At 37.0% G+C, this 19,784-nt stretch overlaps 2 protein-coding genes across 2 annotated transcripts; both read right to left on the bottom strand.

Annotated features, from left to right (window-relative positions):
- Positions 1-2,449: 2,449 nt before the first annotated feature.
- LOC100016349 (olfactory receptor 8G1-like) lies at positions 2,450-3,382 on the bottom strand. The gene has a single exon (XM_001370175.3). The coding sequence runs from the start codon at positions 3,380-3,382 to the stop codon at positions 2,450-2,452; it is 933 nt and encodes a 310-aa protein (XP_001370212.3).
- A 14,526-nt stretch (positions 3,383-17,908) lies between these two features.
- LOC100014414 (olfactory receptor 8G1-like) lies at positions 17,909-18,844 on the bottom strand. The gene has a single exon (XM_001368685.3). It carries the CDS (start codon positions 18,842-18,844, stop codon positions 17,909-17,911), a length of 936 nt encoding a protein of 311 aa, XP_001368722.3.
- Positions 18,845-19,784: the final 940 nt, after the last annotated feature.

The raw sequence follows: 19,784 nt of genomic DNA, 5'->3' as shown, positions 1-19,784 counted from the left end.
AGAACAGAAACTTTTTAAAAAATCTTTCTTTGTATTCCCAGCACTTAGCATAGTGCCTGGCTCATAACAGGCACTTAATAAATCCTTGTTGACTTTCTTGTAGTTGGCTTGGATACTATATTAGTAGATAATAATAAGTATCTCATTTTTAAATAAATAATTATAGTTATTGATGATGCAAGCTCAAAAATGTTAAGAGTACAAGCTTAGAAAGTTGTGAAGAACACTACTCCATGCAGTCATTAACCACATCATTGAAGATAATCAAAGCTCCAAATATAGGATACATAATTTGTAGCAGTCCCCTGATTCCTTGAAAATAATCCCTTTCTCCTTGGATTAGTATGGGTTTCAGCTTGCAAAATTCACTTACATAAATAAACAATGATTTTTTAATGCCTCTCTTTTAGAATAACTAAAAAACCTCTAGTTTTCCTGCCTTAAACTTTGTCTAATAGCTAAGCAGTACCAGCTTGTCTTTCTTCCTCTTATATTTCTTCTTTTCCAAGATGGTATTTCTTAATTCCTTGTCATAGAGGCTGTCATAGTCTGAGAAGCAGAAAAAAATGGGTCATCATTTTAAAAACTAGTTTACGCTGAACAAGAGAAGTCAGTATTTATTTCTGTTGTGTTTTAAAGATATGTGTTTATGTGAATTATTACACTGAGTTTAGTGAGGATGAATATACTGGAGCATTGTACGAAAGGGATTATAGGAGTGGGTTTATCTTTCTGTGAAGCCAATCAATTACTTCTAAGCTGCTACTCCTATGCTTGTACTTTGAGCTTTTAAACCATATGTACCAAGTCATCAAAGGAAATAGTGGAAGAAAGAAGACTTCCATGATATTCCAAGGGAATAATCATGTGTGGGTTTTCAAGCATACTCTTAGGTTAATGGACAGTTTTAGAGCAATGCTTAATTACATTCACATTGCAACCTCTGCTGTCTGATATTTGTTCTTATCTCACATTGCAACTTTATCTAAAATTATTCCCTAACACAGGCGTTAGTATCATATGCTATAATGACCCAAAAGACACAAAGACAAGAACAGAAATTCTCTGTCTCTGACTCTCCCTCCTTCCCTCTATCCTTTTTTATACCTATCTCTGATTAGCTCCATCTCTTCTCTTTCTTCTCTCTATGATTCTGCACTTTGTCACTGTCTTTCTGTCTGTATGATTGTCTTAGTGGTCCAATTTTTCTTGCAAATACCAGTATTTTAAGTTCATAAAGTCTCTAAATGTCTCTTTTCCTGAGCCTGAGCATCACTATTTCCTTCAAATGATTGTAATGTGTGCTGTTTATGAGAATTGTATACTGAGAATTTCTTCACACACTTTGAGGTGACGAAGGTATCGTACATCTGCACAAGTAAATGGGTTACCTCCAATAACACTATTAACTGCTGCTGAGCTTATATTTTGATGGAATATAACTCTTCTTCCAAAGTCTGATTAATTTGTTTCCTCACACTTACAGAGCTTTAGAGCACACAAAATTGAAGAGATCAATGTTGGATTTTTATGAACTTTAGGCTTTGTCAAGATTAGTGCAAACTAGTGGTGATCCAGGTAAGTGACTAATGACTACCCAGCTTACTGCACAGCACAAAGACATCCATAGCTTGGAGCAGTTTATAATCCTAAAACATGAGACATTTACCAAAGAGAAAGAAATACCACATTAGCAGTATATGAAAGAATAGATTTAAGCCACAATCCCAACCAATCAGTTGGTTGAGTAGATCAAGTACAGACTTAAAGGAAACAGATGAAGATTGAGTTGAATTATATAACAAAAGGCAGTCAAACCTAGAGATAAGACAGAGCTGTTAAAAGTACAAAAGCAGGTTCTGCTAGGTGGTCAGTAGAAAAAGAGTTGGACCTAAAGATTGGGAGTCCTGGGTTCAAATATGACCTCAGACACTTCTAGCTGTATGACCCTGGGCAAATCATTTAACCCCAATTGCCTAGCAAGTCACTTACCCTCAGTTGCCTAGTCCTTACCATCCTACTGTTGTGGAACAGAAATGTGTCAATTCTAAGACAGAATGCAAGAGTTTAAGTTAAAAAAATACATAAGCAGTTTCTTGTGATGATAATATCAGTTTCACAAAGATCAGAATCTGGAGAAAAGTGAAATCTTTAGAGTAGATGGGGTAGCATGGCAGCTACACCACTCTGAAGTTCTTAAAATGGCAGTGGCTCATCAAAATAAAGATCAATATTTAGATGTTCTTTATTGATATACCTGATCATTATGACTGTTCCAAGAGCAATCCATTTGAAAAGATATAGAATCATGGAGAGATTTCAGAAAAAGAGGTTGTGAGAGGAAAGTGTATGTCAGTGAATCTCAGAATCTGAGAAAAATAACTCATTATTCCAAAAGGAACACATTTTACAGAACGAACTACAAACATTACCCTGGACTTTCTTTTCTTCACTGAAACCATCTTCTTTCTACGAATTTCTTCATGGCAACTTTGACATCCTTGTTCCTCAGGCTGTAGATTAGGGGGTTCAACATGGGAACAAGGATTGTGTAAAACACAGAGGATACTTTAGCTTGTTCCATGGAGCTGACTGAAGAGGGCTGGAGATACATAAATGCAGCTGAGCCAAAGAAGATACCAACAGCTGTCATGTGGGAGCTGCAGGTGCTGAAAGCCTTGGACCTTCCATCAGTGGAGCGGATGCGGAGGATACTGGCAATGATGAAGACATAAGAGCTAAGAATGGTCAGAGTTGGGGTGAGGATATTAAATGCACTGAAGCAAAGAACTAGCACTTCATTAACATAAGTGCTGGAGCAAGAGATCTCTAGAAGAGGATTGAGATCACAGAAATAATGGTTGACAAGGTCCTTACAGAAGAACACTCTAAGCATGCAGCCTGTGTGAGCTGTGGCACCAATAAAGGCCATTATGTATACACCAGCCACTAACCAAATGCAGACCTGATGGGACATGATGACATTATATAGCAAGGGGCTACAGATGGCAACATAGCGGTCATATGCCATAGCTGCCAACATATGACACTCAGCAATTACAAAAATGAGGAAGAAATAGAGTTGAGTCATGCACCCGTTGTAGGAGATAATGTTCTTCTCTGACACAAAATTCACCAACATCTTGGGGGTTATTACAGTGGAATGACAGACATCAATGAAAGACAAACTGCTAAGTAAGTAGTACATGGGAGTGTGCAGGTGAGAACTGACACCAATCAGTGTGATCATGCCCAGGTTCCCCATAATAGTGACAACATAGATGCTCAAGAATAGGAGTAAGAGGGGAATCTGGAGCTCTGGCCTGTCTGTTAACCCTTCAAGGATGAAATTTGTCACTGCAGAATTATTTTCTTTGTCCATTTGAAAGGGATACTCTGTGAGAATGGGAGAAAAGTAGCACATCAGAAGATATCTTCAGGATTTTTCAGAGGTTCATAAAGAATGGGAGACTGAACCCAGGACTCTGGCCATCATTTAGTATTTCCTTGTTGTCTGAACATCTAGTGTCTCTAATATCCTCACAGGGCTATGAGACATGTCTGCCCAACAACTGAAATTTGCTTTACCTGGTTTTCCTCCAGTGAGTACTATTTGGTCAGACAATGTTAACAATATGGGAAATAGTGAGGAAACTGTTGTAAAAAAATATGACTACCAGTTTTTCCTTGTGGTCACTGATTTATCCTTGTCTCTCTCCATATCCAGATTTGTATCTAAAGCCCTAATACAAATTCATATATGGCCAGGAATAATGATTTCTGTACCCATTTCAGAAATATTTTTTTTTGAGATTTTCATTTGTTGACTAAAGTAAATAAGTTAGACATCCAATGGAATTTGATCCTCTCCTTAATGAGAGACTACTGAAAGATGATGGGGCTATATAGCTATACTTTCTCTCAAAGTACTCTACTTGTTAACCTTATGTTAAGCTCTCTTGCTGACCAAATAGGCTGGTTAGGTTAAGTTTCACAAAGCCATGGATTCCTGTGAGTCTAGGTTTGCAAGGAAATCAAGGTGGCCATTTACTCACCCTTCAGCCTTGGAACTTGGGTCAGTTTACCCAGTGTTCTAGATGGTAAATGACATCAATCAGGTTAATGGTGACAATCTAACAAACTGACCCTCATATACCATTTTATGCTCAGTCCAATTCAGAGCATGTATCACACACACAGCTTCTCTTAGAATACTGAACTAGAGATTTCAGTTTCTGATTGTTGTTTTGGGGGAAGGGTTCACTCCAGAGGGAAGGGAGAAAATATCACTCATCAATATAACCAGAATTGCTGGTTTATATGATGTGAGAATTATCACTTAGAACTGGAAAGTCCTGGGATTTGATTAGAAGTAAATAAAGAGGTCCCTGAAGTCTCTCATTTATCTCACTAGGGATATAATACTTCTGTGAAGTCACCAGCATTTGTTTTTTAACCCTTCTTTCTCTCACATTAACAGGTTTCCTTAGACCAAGTCTCTGATTTATGGTCTGGAGGGAAAGGTTTAATGTATTCAAGTATCAGTGTTCTAAAGCAAGTATTTCACATGCCTCTGCCTAGATATACAGTCTGATATTTGGTGTTAGAAGAGATACCAAACTTTCCCTGTCTACTTTTACTATAATAAAAAGGAAACTGGAAAAATAGGAATGCTTGTAATACTATTTTTATTTAATTGTTTTTTGTTAAAGTCACATGCTACTGTGGAAGGACCATAAGTCTTAGAGTATTTTGTGACCTGACTATGATTCCCTTTTATAACAAGTACTTATGCAAGACTATCAAAAATAATAATCTCTCTGAATTCAATTTCTTTATCAATAAAATAGAGATAATATCACAGGATTGTTATGAAATTTTATTAATATAAATATCAGTTTTATTGTTAAGTTCACTTATATGTGCATATATAAATATAATATAAACATATACTATTGCATGTATATAGAATTATGGGACTATATATTATATAGTACACATATATAACTTGATTTTCTTTTTTTTTTTTTTTATTTTTTTTTTTTATTTTTTTATTTTATTTTTTTTTTTAAATATATTTTATTTGGTCATTTCCAAGCATTATTCGTTAAAGACATAGATCATTTTCTTTTCCTCCCCCCCCCCAACCCCCCATAGCCGACGCGTAAGTCCACTGGGCATTAGATGTTTTCTTGATTTGAACCCATTGCTTTGTTGATAGTATTTGCATTAGAGTGTTCATTTAGAGTCTATCCTCTGTCATGTCCCCTCAATCTTTGTATTCAGGCAGTTGCTTTTTCTCGGTGTTTCCACTCCCATAGTTTATCCTTTGCTTATGAATGGTGTTTTTTTCTCCTGGGTCCCTGCAAGTTGTTCAGGGACATTACACCACCACTAATGGAGAAGTCCATTACGTTCGATGATACCACAGTGTGTTTGTCTCTGTGTACAATGTTCTCCTGGTTCTGCTCCTCTCGCTCTGCATCACTTCCTGGAGGTTGTTCCAGTCTCCATGGAACTTCTCCACTTTATTATTCCTTTTAGCGCAATAGTACTCCATCACCAACATATACCACAGTTTGTTCAGCCATTCCCCAATTGATGGGCATCCCCTCATTTTCCAGTTTTGGGCCACCACAAAGAGCGCAGCTATGAATATTTTTGTACAAGTCTTTGTGTCCATTATCTCTTTGGGGTACAGACCCAGCAGTGCTATGGCTGGGTCAAAGGGTAGATATTCTTTTGTCGCCCTTTGGGCATAGTTCCAAATTGCCCTCCAGAATGGTTGGATCAGTTCACAGCTCCACCAGCAATGAATTAATGTCCCTACTTTGCCACATCCCCTCCAGCATTCATTACTTTCCTTTGCTGTTATGTTAGCCAATCTGCTAGGTGTGAGGTGATACCTCAGAGTTGTTTTGATTTGCATCTCTCTGATTATAAGAGATGTAGAACACTTCTTCATGTGCTTGTTAATAGTTTTGATTTCTTTATCTGAGAACTGCCTATCCATTTCCCTTGCCCATTTATCAATTGGAGAATGGCTTGATTTTGTGTACAATTGATTTAGCTCTTTATAAATATGAGTAATTAAACCTTTGTCAGAGGTTTCTATGAAGATTTTTTCCCAATTTGTTGTTTCCCTTCTGATTTTAGTTATATTGGTTTTGTTTGTACAAAAGCTTTTTAGTTTGATGTAGTCAAAATTATTTATTTTACATTTTGTGATTCTTTCTATATCTTGCTTGGTTTTAAAGCCTTTCCCCTCCCAAAGGTCTGACATGTATACTATTCTGTGTTTACCCAATTTACTTATGGTTTCCTTCTTTATGTTTAAGTCACTCACCCATTTTGAATTTATCTTGGTGTAGGGTGTGAGGTGTTGATCTATTCCTAGTCTCTCCCACACTGTCTTCCAATTTTCCCAGCAGTTTTTATGAAATAGTGGATTTTTGTCCCAAAAGCTGGGATCTTTGGGTTTATCGTATACTGTCTTGCTGAGGTCGCTTTCCCCCAGTCTATTCCACTGATCTTCCTTTCTATTTCTTAGCCAGTACCAAATTGTTTTGATGACTGCTGCTTTGTAATATAGTTTTAGGTCAGGGACTGCAAGGCCCCCATCATATGTGTTTTTTTTCATTATTTCCCTGGATATCCTTGATCTTTTGTTCTTCCAAATGAACTTTGTTATGGTTTTTTCTAAATCAGTGAAGAAGTATTTTGGTAGTTCAATGGGTATGGCACTAAATAGATAAATAAGTTTGGGTAGGATGGTCATTTTTATTATATTGGCTCGTCCTATCCATGAGCAGTTAATGTTTTTCCATTTGTTCAAGTCTAGTTTTAGTTGTGTGGCGAGTGTTTTGTAGTTGTGTTCATATAGTTCCTGTGTTTGTCTTGGGAGGTAGATTCCTAGGTATTTTATTTTGTCTAAGGTGATTTTGAATGGGATTTCTCTTTCTAGTTCTTGCTGCTGAGCTGTGTTGGAGATATATAGAAAAGCTGATGATTTATGTGGGTTTATTTTGTATCCTGCAACTTTGCTAAAGTTGTTGATTATTTCAATTAGCTTTTTGGTTGAATCTCTAGGATTCTTTAAGTAGACCATCATGTCATCCGCAAAGAGTGATAACTTGGTCTCCTCCTTGCCTATTTTGATGCCTTCAATTCCTTTATCTTCTCTAATTGCTACTGCTAGTGTTTCTAGTACAATGTCAAATAGTAGAGGTGATAATGGGCATCCTTGTTTCACTCCTGATCTTATTGGGAATGCATCTAGTTTATCCCCATTGCAGATGATATTAGCTGTTGGTTTTAGATATATACTGTTTATTATTTTTAGGAATGACCCTTCTATTCCTATGCTTTCTAGTGTTTTTAATAGGAATGGGTGTTGTATTTTATCAAAGGCTTTTTCTGCATCTATTGAAATAATCATGTGATTCTTGCTAGTTTGCTTGTTGATGTGGTCAATTATGTGGATGGTTTTCCTAATGTTGAACCAGCCCTGCATCCCTGGTATGAATCCTACTTGATCATGGTGAATGATCCTTCTGATCACTTGCTGGAGTCTTTTTGCTAGTATCCTATTTAAGATTTTTGCATCTATATTCATTAGGGAGATTGGCCTATAGTTTTCTTTCTCTGTTTTTGACCTGCCTGGTTTTGGAATCAGTACCATGTTTGTGTCGTAAAAGGAGTTTGGTAGAACTCCCTCTTTGCTTATTATGTCAAATAGTTTGTATAGTATTGGGATTAACTGTTCTCTGAATGTTTGATAGAATTCACAGGTGAATCCATCAGGCCCTGGGGACTTTTTCTTAGGAAGTTCTTTGATGGCTTGTTGGATTTCAATTTCTGATATGGGATTATTTAGGAATTCTATTTCCTCTTCTGTTAGTCTAGGCAGTTTGTATTTTTGTATATATTCATCCATTTCTCCTAAATTGGTGTATTTATTGCCATATAATTGGGCAAAGTAATTTCTAATGATTGCCTTAATTTCCTCCTCATTGGAGGTGCTGTCCCCCTTTTCATCTTTAATGCTGTGAATTTGCTTTTCTTCCTTCCTTTTTTTAACTATATTGACCAGTACCTTGTCTATTTTGTTTGTTTTTTCAAAGTACCAGCTTCTTGTCTCATTTATTAGATCAATAGTTCTATCACTTTCGATTTTATTAATTTCTCCCTTAATTTTTAGGATTTCTAATTTGGTTTTCTGCTGGGGGTTTTTAATTTGATCGCTTTCCAGTTTTTTCATTTGCATTTCCAATTGATTGATCTCTGCTCTCCCTTGTTTGTTAATATAAGCATTCAGGGATATGAATTTACCTCTGATTACCGCTTTGGCTGCATCCCAAAAGGTTTGGAAGGATGTTTCGCCATTGTCATTTTCCTCGATGAAATTATTAATTGTTTCTATGATTTCTTCTTTAACTAAACGGTTTTGGGGTATCATATTGTTTAATTTCCAATTGGTTTTAGATTTGGTTTTCCATGTACCATTACTAATCATTATTTTTATTGCCTTGTGATCTGAGAAGGCTGCATTCATTATTTCTGCTTTTCTGCATTTGTGTGCTATGTTTCTGTGACCTAATGTATGGTCAATTTTTGTGAATGTGCCATGTGGTGCTGAGAAGAAGGTGTATTCCTTTTTATCCCTATTTATTTTTCTCCATATGTCTATTAATTCTAATTTTTCTAAGATTTCATTCACTTCTTTTACCTCTTTCTTATTTATTTTTTGATTTGATTTATCTAAATTTGATAATGGTTGGTTTAAGTCTCCCACTAGTATGGTTTTATTGTCTATTTCTTCCTTCAATTCTCCTAGTTTCTCCATTAGAAATTTGGGTGCTATATTATTTGGTGCATACATATTGATTAATGATATTTCCTCATTGTCTATAGTCCCTTTTAACAAAATATAATTACCTTCCCTATCCCTTTTGATCAGGTCTATTTTTGCATTGGCTTTATCAGATATCATGATTACCACTCCTGCCTTCTTTCTATCAGTTGAAGCCCAGAAGGTCTTACTCCATCCTTTAATTCTGACCTTGTGGGTGTCAACCCGCCTCATGTGTGTTTCTTGAAGACAACATATGGTAGGGTTTTGGATTCTAATCCATTCTGCTATTCGTCTACGTTTTATGGGTGAGTTCATCCCATTCACGTTCAAAGTTATGATTGTCATTTGTGGACTCCCTGGCATTTTGATTGCCTTCCCTAATTCTAACCTTTTCTTCTTCGGCTCTACCTTTTAGTCCAGTGATTTACTTTGAAACAGTCCCCCTTGTCCCCTCCCTTGATGTTTCCCTTTTTAGTCCCTCCCTTTTTGTTCCCTCCCCCTCCCCCCTCTCTTACCCTCCCTTTTTGTTCTCCCTCTCCCCCTCCCCCCCTTGGTTTTCCCTTCTCCTTACCCTTGTTGGGTAAGATAGAATTCAAGATCCCAATGGATCTGGAGGTTTTTCCCTCTCAGAGCTGCTTTCCCTGAGATTGAGGTTTAAGTAACCCCCCCCCCTCTCTTCCTCTCCTTATAGGAGTTTTCTTCCCCTCCCCTTCCCATGTGAATCTTTGTGTGAGAATGATTATTCTATTTGGTCTTTCTTTACCCCCTATTTATACATTACATTTTCCCCACATGTTAGTATACATAGGTTGATATAAATGTAGTCCTTATAGAAGAGAGTTTGAGTAAAAGAAGAAGATAACATTTTCCCCTTTCCTTAATATTTACCTTTTCAGGTATTCCTTGCTCTTTGATTTTCGGTATCAAACTTTCCACAGAGCTCTGGTCTTTTCTTTGCAAAAAGTTGGAAGTCTTCTATTTTGTTGAATGCCCATACTTTCCCTTGGAAGTATATAGTCAGTTTTGCTGGGTAGCTGATTCTTGGTTGGAGACCCAGCTCTCTTGCCTTTCTGAAGATCATGTTCCATGCCTTACGATCATTCAGAGTAGAACTTGCAAGGTCTTGGGTGACCCTGATTGGCATTCCTTTATATCTAAATTGTCTTTTTCTGGCTTCCTGTAGGATTTTTTCTTTTGTTTGATAGCTTTGGAATTTGGCAATTACATTCCTGGGAGTTGTCTTTTGGGGGTTTAGTGTAGAAGGTGTTCTGTGAGCTCTGTCAGTGGCTGTATTGCCCCCTTGTTCTAGAATCTCTGGGCAATTTTCTTTGATTATATCTTGTATCACCATGTCCAGTTTGGTGTTTATTTCTGGCTTATCTGGGAGTCCAATTATTCTTAAATTATCCCTTCTCCCCCTATTTTCCAGATCTATCACCTTGTCGGTGAGATATTTTATGTTCTCTTCTAATTTCTTGGTATTTTGGCTTTGCTTTATTGATTCTTGCTCTTTTACACGATCGTTGTCTTCCAGCTGCCTGATTCTGGCCTTTAAAGCCTGGTTTTCTTTTACAGTTTGGTCAAACTGGTTTTGTAGATGCGTGAATTTCTTTTGCATTATTTCCAACTTTTCCTCCCAGAAGGCTTCCATCTTTTTGGTCATTTCTGATTCAAATTCTTCATAGGTTTGTGGAGAGTTTCCATTTCCTTTGGAAGGTTTTGGAGCATTTTCTTTTATATTATCTTCTGTCTGCTCTGTATTTTGTATTTTGGCTCCATAGAATGTGTCCAAAGTCGCCCCTTTCTTCTTATTTTTCTTGGTATTTTGGGGCTTCTGTGGTTCTGTGGAGTTTGTCATCTCTGAATGTGGAGGATTAGTTTTTCTTGTCTCTTTCTGGTGTTCAGAGGCAGTCCTGGGCAGATAGTTCTATGGGCTTTCCCTGGGTTAAACTGAATATGCCTCACTGGAACTGGAATGGAAGGGTCGGACCACAAGGCCACACTCTCCCCCCGGCTCGCTTTCCGGAAGTTGCCTTCAGAATCGCTGGCCGTGAGGCTGTTTCGTCGGCCTGCGGGGGGATGGGCTGCCGCTTCCCCAAGCTCCGAGAGCACAGACTTTCACTGAGACTTGGATAGCAGGATCCAGCCCGTGAGGCTGTCTTGCCCGCCCTGAGGGTTGCTGTTGTTTTGACCAGCTCTCTGCAGCGGAAGCCCCAGGCAGTAACTTTCACCGGGACTGTAGAAGGCCCTGAGGGTTGTTGTTTCCGAGGACCCTGCTCTCTGTTCCGGGAGCCTTGGACTCTGCGCTCCTACCCCTGAGGTCCGAGTGATCTCGGGTTCTGGCTTTTAAGGGGAGCCGTACCTTTTGAACTGGGTCCAGGTCCAGGAGGAGGGTTCCCAGGGTCTGTGCTGTTGATCGTTTTGAATTTCGGCGCCTTAGGAGCTTATCGTTTGAGATTGGTCGGGAAGGGTTTTCCGGAGATCTGAGCTTTAGCTTTCTCTAAGCCGCCATCTTAACCGGAAGTCATAACTTGATTTTCTTATAAAATGATTGCTTAGTATATTACACTTATAAAAATGGTTTCACTAGGTAATGCTACAATACTTCAAACATCTATGATTCCAGAAATATGGATATTCCTTCGACCTATAGACTTCTATCTTTCTATAGTTCAGCCTATCTCTCATCTGGGAGATGCTGTAGAACAAAAAAAAATGTCAACTTGTAGCCAACCTCCTACATAAAAATATAGAGCTGGAGAATACCTTAAAAGTCAACTAGTCTATTCCTCTCATTTTACAGAGGAGGAACATGAGAACCTAAGAAGTAAGGAACCTGCTTAAGGTCATGAAGGCAAATGAACTTCTAAATTTAGCTAGTCTTCTCTTTAGATGAAAAGTAATCTCTGTGCATATACTCCAGACTTTTCAAGCTTGGCAAGATAAGACAGATCTTGTGCTCTTTGGCATTTTCTTCTAGAACCTAGACTACACTATGGCATTGTGGTACAGAGGAATGCTGATTTGGGGGTATTGAACTTAGTGTCCTTAGACCCAAGTTTGAATTCAAGCTCTACCTTTTACTTGCCAATGTGACTTGAGCTAAGTGACTTTAATACTTCTGAAGTGTCTTCATTTATAAATTTAAGGGCATGGACAAGTCAGTCTATAAGCACACTTCCAAGTATAGATTCATAATTCTCTGATATAATGGAGTAGGACTTTAATTATCCAAATGATTTTTACATAGTTCCTATAATAAAAGACATTTACTAGCACTATTTTGTTTTGTTCTTCAATATGATGGTAATTTTAAGTACAAATATCTGAGCTTTCAACAATCTAGTATTATCTATTTTGAAGGAACATAGAAATAGTTTTAGATGTTAGAAATCATTAATATTATGGCAAGATAAAGTTATTGTTTTTTTTTACTTTTCCACATGGTCAATTAGATATACAAGACCTCTTTCCAAAGAAGCTGAAGAGTCTATAAAGGTGTGGAATATCCTTTTAATGTCAGAAGGTATCTTTTTATTATAAACAATCTACCTCATTTTTTTTGAGTATAGCAAAAAATGGGAAAGACTTTTTGATTTTAGGAAAAGAGGGGTGAAGGAGAGTGAAGACAGACATAGAGATTTCATTTCACAAAATGGATTAAAATATTAGATGGAGAGATTTTTCAGTGTGAAATGGAATGACATTTATGTTATAGCAGCTATTCTATTCTCAGATAGGTAGTGAAGAGGAGCAGTTATCTGACCTAGTGGATAAAATGCTATGTCTGGAGTGAGTAAAATTTGAGCTCAAATTAAGCCTCAGAAATTTCCTCACTGTGTGACCCTAATCAAGTCACATCACCTGTGTCAAAAGCATTTTTCTCAACTGTATAATGGGTAAAATAATGACTCTCACTTTTACATCTATATCAATTGAAAGTAATCTTTGTAAAGCACTTATGAGAGTTCCTGGCACATAGTAACTGCTTTAAAGGGGCTTATTTCCTTCCTTTGTCTTTCCTTTCTCAGTCTATCATAATCTTAAGTTAATCAACATCTAAGGAATTGTACACTCCTCTAGGTGCCATGTTAACTATTTCCCAAACTTTCTAACCAGAGAAAGTCATTGTCTGTCAATTTGGCGGAATGGCTATCAGCCATACCAACTCTCTTTACAGAATTATCTATTCAAGTGTTAATGAACACCATGGAAGAATCTTCCAGAGTTGCACATCCCACTTTACAGTTGAAATGTGAGACATCTAATGTCCTATCAACCCAGCCTTGATAGTTTGTCTAATCATTTCTTCTCTCTGTTCTTTTGTAAAATCTTAATCCAGCATAACCAGGAAAACCACTTTGCCATGCCCTTGGGGCTTCTTTCAATAATGCCAATGAATCTCTTCTCCTTGATATGATATACTAGTAGCTAAGTGACTGGTCCCCACAATGGACCTATGATTTTTTCCATAAAGATATGACACCTTATAGAAGACTTTCTCTTGGTAGTCTCTCCAACTTGCCATAGGTCCCATAACTATCTCCCAAATCAGTTTTAGGACTCTCTTCTCTTCTTAATAGTCTCTTTATATAGTCCTTAAGATAGTGGTATGAACTGGATAGATGATCAAGGATATTTTCTAAAAACAAAATTTGTGGAAATAATAGTACTTCTAACTCAACAGAGCTATATTTTCTGACTATATATAGTATACTTGATTATGAAACTTTCTGGTCACCCCAATGAATTTATCTATTCTTAGTTTTTAGGTAGGAAAGTGGTATAGTAGCATGAGTAATGGACTTGGAATTGGGCATCATAGATTTGAATACTGGCTCAGGCATTTACTAACTTTGTGACCACTGTCAAATCACTTTACCTCCTATGGTCTCACTTTCACTATTTGTAAAAAAAAAATCTCATAGGTTTTTGGTGATGAAACCACGTTACAAATAACAAATTTCTCTATAAATACAAAATATTTTTTAGTCTGAGATTTATCCACATTACTATCCTCTAGGCAATCAGAAAAGTACATGGCCATCTCATTGGAGGTCATCAAGTTTCTATGTATGTTCAAGGTTATTTTTCCAGTTCTCATATACACTCTCATAAAATAACTCCAATATTAATGGCTCTCTTATTTCCGTATGGATCTCTACTGGTAACTTTTATTTATATAAGCTAATAAATAGCTATACAGTGTTAGGAATAAAAATACTTCTAAATCTCCATTTGTCCTAAACTTCTGATTGCTTTTGACTAGTTGCCTCTTTTCTTCCACCAGTTATTATTCAATGCAGAAGAACTTCTCTTAATTACCTATGAAAATGATTACTCATTCTTGATTGTGTAATAGAAATGACACTCAATGTAATTACATGACACTAAAATGTAAGTTCATACTAGTCCAGAGAAGCTAATATCTGTTTCTGCTTCCCTTTAAAGATAGATATGTGATATCATAATTAACTAAGATAAAAGGTGGTTGTCTGAACATAGATACACTGAAGGTACAACTACTATATTACAAATAGATTATTCTTACTGAAAAAATAACCTGTTGTTGTTCATAGTATGCTTCTTCTAAGCTTATTCTCTAAATCTGTGAACCACATGTACTAGATGCTCAAGAGTCATAATGATAGAAATCATGATTTGCCCTATATTCCAATAGAACAGTTACATTTTGACTCTCAAATACATCCTTAAGGTTATGGGGTGAGATACAGTCTCAGAGCAAGCAATGTTTCAGAAATGTTACCACGGTCTTGTCACAAATTGAGTCCTTACAATTCTGAGGAACTTATGAGAAAGAACACTATCCACATCCAGAGAAAGAACTGTGGGAATAGAAACAAGGATGAAAAACTACTGCTTGATCAGGATATGATTAGAGATGTAGACCCTAAAAGATCACCTTAGTGCAAATATCAATAATATGGAAAGAGGTCTAGATCAATGACACATACAAAACCCAGTGGAATTACGCATCAGCTACAGCAAAGGGGAGGGTTGGGGGAGGAGAGGAGAGAAAGACCATGAATCATGTAACTATGGAAAAATGTTCTAAATTAATTAATTAAATAAAAATTTTCAATTAAAAAAAAGAAAAACAATCCATCTAGTATAAATACAAGGCTACTGTGAATATATAAGATTTGATTAAAGAATAATGACTGAAAAAAACACAAAAACAAAAAAACAAATTGAGTCCAAGTCCTTAGCAGAAAACTGATACTTTACCTCATGGACAGTACTATTCAATGCCATGGAATTTTCTTTTTTTTTCCTCTCTCTATTTCTGTCTAGCTCTGTCTCTGACTCTGCCTGTCTCTCTTTCTTCCTCTCTGTATCTGTCTCTGTCTCTCTGTCTCTCTGTCTCTCTGTCTCTCTCTCTCTCTCACACACACACACACACAATCACAGAATCACACACACACACACACACACACACACACACCTGCACATGTCCCTTTGCTGCTAACTTCCTACCCATAACCGTGCCAAGGATCTTTATCAGACTAATTTGGTGCCTCCAAATAATGGAATTCCTTCAGAAGTCTTACCTTGACATGACATTAAATATGTTTACATGCTTAACTATGAACAGGCTATTTATTGGTAAGCTTTAATAGTCCTTTCTTCTCTTTAGGTGTCCTCTCTAAAAACATTCTTGCACACAGCTGCAGGGAGACATAATAAATATCTAACTTCTCAAGTGACTGCCAACATGCTGACCACTTCTTTAACAATAGTAAAACCCCCTTATCATATGAATTCTTTAGACAGGTTCTTCATTTCTGAAGGAAGTAAAATCTTGGGAGATGCGGTAGGCAGTTGGGTTGCCATTTCATAGGTCTACAAATCCTTGTTTGTATTTTTTAAATCTAAACCCTATCAGAGAAAACAGTGGAGATTTTTAATTAGAATACTCCATAATCCATCTTCTCAGTACAGCATTGGTTTCTAGTCTCATGCCCATATATTTTCTAACAAGAATAAAAAGGTCACAGTGTGGGATAGAAATTCAGAGCTAATGTAGTTCAGCTGATAGCTAACACAGGAATTGAATTCTCTCTCAGTAACACTTAAATTGTGTTATTCAGCATCTTCTTGAAGACATCCAGAGATGAGAAATTTACTTTTGTAGCTATGCAATTCTATTTTGGGATAATTCTAATTGTTAGGAAGTTTTATTCCCCCTCACACCCTACTTAGTTCTTTGGACATAAGGAAAATAATCCTCATTTCCTTCAACTAAGTTTCATACCACCTAGACTTAGTACTTTTACCATTCTGGTTCTCATGACCTAAAATTGCTGCAACTTGTCAGTATCCTCCTTTAAACATTCTGATCTGAAGAAAGAGTGCAGAATGACTTTCCCCTTCCTTTGTTAGTCTTCTTATCATCTAAACCCTCATCTCACTCAAATCATTCTAATTTATTCTCATTCGGGAAGGAAAATATGAAGGAAATCCCAACAGTTCTCCTAATTTATGTAATGCTTTTTGAGATTGAATCTGCTTTTCAGTGCTTATTGCTGTTCAATCTGATCTAGTAGATTCCATACCCTGACTGTGAAGAAGTTTGGCATAAACCAACACCAGAATGAGCACCTTTGAAAAGATCCACCTCTATAATGATGGCTGCTAGCCTCTCTTTTATACTTACTCTATTTCCTTGTTTTGAAGCAAATTCACTGCACCTGATGATTCTCCTCTTTGTTTCTGGAAGGAACACCTCTGCAACATTTGCTTGCTCAATAAAAAAGGTCACCATTTGAAATCCTCTTGTATTTTCCAGGTAATCTGAGGTGACAATTTTCTAGTTCAAAGATTTTAGCAGCTATAGGAATGGCTATGGGGCCTGGGAGCAAATCTCTGACAATACCACTGTGCTGCAATTTGAAATGCAAAGAGATAATTTGTTTAGAATCCTAGCCTCAAGTTGATGTGATGAGATGTCTTTATAAGAACTAGTAAGTGGGAGTCTCCTCACACAATACAGTTGTTTTTTGATATCCCTGCTATCATCTAGTAAGCATATTGTCCAATTAAACCATAATTCCTCAGCTAATATTTATATTCTTACTTTCAACCTCCTGTGTGGGATATTAGGAAAAATAGGGTTGCTGTGAAACTGAAATTTTTTACTAAGCTATCAGAGGGTAAGGCGCAGCCAGCTGGCATAATGGGTGGAGTACTGGGCTTGGAGTCTGGAAGATTGATGTTCCAAAGGCCAAATGTGGTCTAGCTGTGTCATCCAGGACAAATCACTTAACTTAGTTTGCCTCAGTTTCTTCATATGAAAAATGAGCTAGAAAAGAAAATGACAAACCACTCTAGTATCTTTGCAAGAAAATTTCAAATGCAGCCACTAAAAGTTAGATATATCTGAAAAATGACTGAACAGCAACAAAAATCTGAAGATGACTGAGTGAGGACAAGTACAATAAACAGAATGGGGGGATTCAATATTCAATAAAAGTGAGAAATTTACATATGATATGAAAATGTCTGGTCACTATGATAGGAAAAGCATGGTCTAGGTCAAAAGCCAATATTTAAATGTATTTTGTAAATGGACCAAATACATATTGAAAAAACATTGGATTGAAATAACCTAATATAAGCTAAGCTAGAGAGAGAATAGAGACAGTGCAACTACAAAAGGATCCCATTCAAATGGTTAAAGGGAATTATATGCAGATGGAGCTCTTGAGAATTGGAAATCTTTAAGCTATATGCAATCTGGCAATTATGTCATACATCAGTTCTAAAAGAAACAGTAATCCATAAAAACTGAGACATGAAGTTTGGATGTTTCCCATTATTTGATCTAATCATTATGATTTCTCCAAGATAATCATTATAATAGAAAATGAAGGGAAGGGGATTCTATAATAGTAAAAGATAATAGAAAAAGGTTTAAGAGAAATGCGAAGTATTACCAGTGTATTCCAACATCTGAGAAAGGATAATTGCTCTAACAAAATGTAACACAATATTCAGAACAATATCCAGCTTTATCACTGATATTTCTTTTCTTCACCAGAAGATTCTCCTCTCTATGAATTTCTTCATGGCAACTTTGACATCCTTGTTTCTCAGGCTGTAGATGAGAGGGTTCAACATGGGGACAATGATTGAATAAAACAGAGAGGACACTTTCCCTTGTTCCATTGAGCTGACTGAAGATGGTTGTAGGTACATAAATGAACCAGAACCAAAGAAGACACCAACTGCTGCCATGTGGGAGCTACAGGTGCTAAAGGCTTTGAACCTCCCTTCAGTGGAACGGATGCGGAGGATGCTAGCAATGATGAAAATATAAGAGCTAAGAATGGTCACAATTGGAGTGAGAATATTAAATGCGCTGAGACAAACAACCATCATTTCATTAATATAGATGCTGGAGCAAGAGAGCTCTAGGAGGGGATTGAGATCACAGAAGTAATGATTGATGACATTGTCCTTACAGAAGAACACTCTAAGCATGCAGCCTGTGTGAGCTGTGGCACCAACAAAGGCCATTATGTACACCCCGATTACCAACCAAATACACACCTGATTGGACATGATAACATTATATAACAAAGGCCTACAAATGGCAACATAACGATCATATGCCATAGCTGCCAACATGTGACACTCGGCAATTACAAAAATGAGAAAAAAATAGAGTTGAGTCATGCACCCCTTGTAGGAGATAATGTTCTTCTCTGACACAAAGTTCACCAACATTTTGGGGATAATTACAGTGGAATGACAGAGATCAATGAAAGATAAACTGCTGAGTAAATAGTACATGGGAGTGTGCAGGTGAGAACTGACACCAATCAGTGTTATCATGCTTAAATTTCCCACCATGGTAACTACATAAATACTCAAGAATAGTAGGAAGAGAGGAATCTGCAGCCCTGGCCAGTATGTTAGACCTGCAAGTATGAACTCAGTCATTGCAGAATTGTTTCTTGTGTCCATTCTCTGGGCTCTGTAGGGATAGAACAAAACAGTACATAAAAGAAAGTTCTTGTAAGTTCTTTTACCCAGAGGAGTCACATAAAGAACAGGAGATTGATTTTATGGTTCCCTATATTCTTTTTTTAAAAACACTTATCTTCTGTCTTAGAATCAATTCTAAGGATTGGTTACAAGATAGAATAGTAAGGGCTAAGGCAATTGAGCCTAAGTAACTTACTCAGGATCACACAGGAAAAATTTGAGGCCATATTTGAACCCAGGTTTTCCCATCTTTAGATCTGGCTGTCTATTCATTGATCAATCTAGCTGCCCCCTCCAGGTTCTTTTTTATGTGTTAACGTCACCCCTAGATACTCAGTAATGTTGGCAGATTTCCTGGGATATGGATTATTTAGACTTACATAATAAAATGACCTTTTCCTTCTTTTTTAAAATTAGGCTAGAAATGACTTTGCTCTTGGGGCAGAGTTCAACAACTAGTGATTTGAAGGATTGCGATTCAGGGGAAAGGATGGCCCATCCTTGGTATTCTCCAGGACCTGTTTATCTTTCTAAAAATCTTACTAAGAATTTACTGACCTTCAAATGCAGCTAGACTGAGTCAGGTGCCATGATTCCTAAATTAAAGAAACATTTTACAAACAGTTGTTCAAAGACCACCTGAGGTCACAAAGTAAAAATATCAGTGGAACTATGGTCCTCTATTCAATGAGAGGATCTTGAGAAATGGAAAGAATGGCTCCTTGACAACCATTACCTTTGAATTTTCTCCCATTGCACTGTGACTCTTCACTAATCCATGTCAGGATCTACTGTGGACAGTATATGATGGTGAGACCATGTTTCCCAGAGCCCTAAGACCCCATGACTGTAGTTTTAGAAAGAGGACAGATTGGTCAGGCACTCACCGTTAAATTTCGGAATATATATATGGCTCTTC

Source organism: Monodelphis domestica, chromosome 4 (genome assembly GCF_027887165.1).
Source record: "Monodelphis domestica isolate mMonDom1 chromosome 4, mMonDom1.pri, whole genome shotgun sequence".
NCBI classification, from domain to species: domain Eukaryota; kingdom Metazoa; phylum Chordata; class Mammalia; order Didelphimorphia; family Didelphidae; genus Monodelphis; species Monodelphis domestica.
Note: the sequence above shows the minus strand (reverse complement) of the source record. Positions and strands in the feature narration are given on the sequence as shown.

What these genes read in the sequence shown, in the direction of transcription:
- LOC100016349 (XM_001370175.3), bottom strand. Translation starts at nt 3,382, where the DNA reads ATGGACAAAGAAAATAATTCTGCAGTGACAAATTTCATCCTTGAAGGG.
- LOC100014414 (XM_001368685.3), bottom strand. Translation starts at nt 18,844, where the DNA reads ATGGACACAAGAAACAATTCTGCAATGACTGAGTTCATACTTGCAGGT.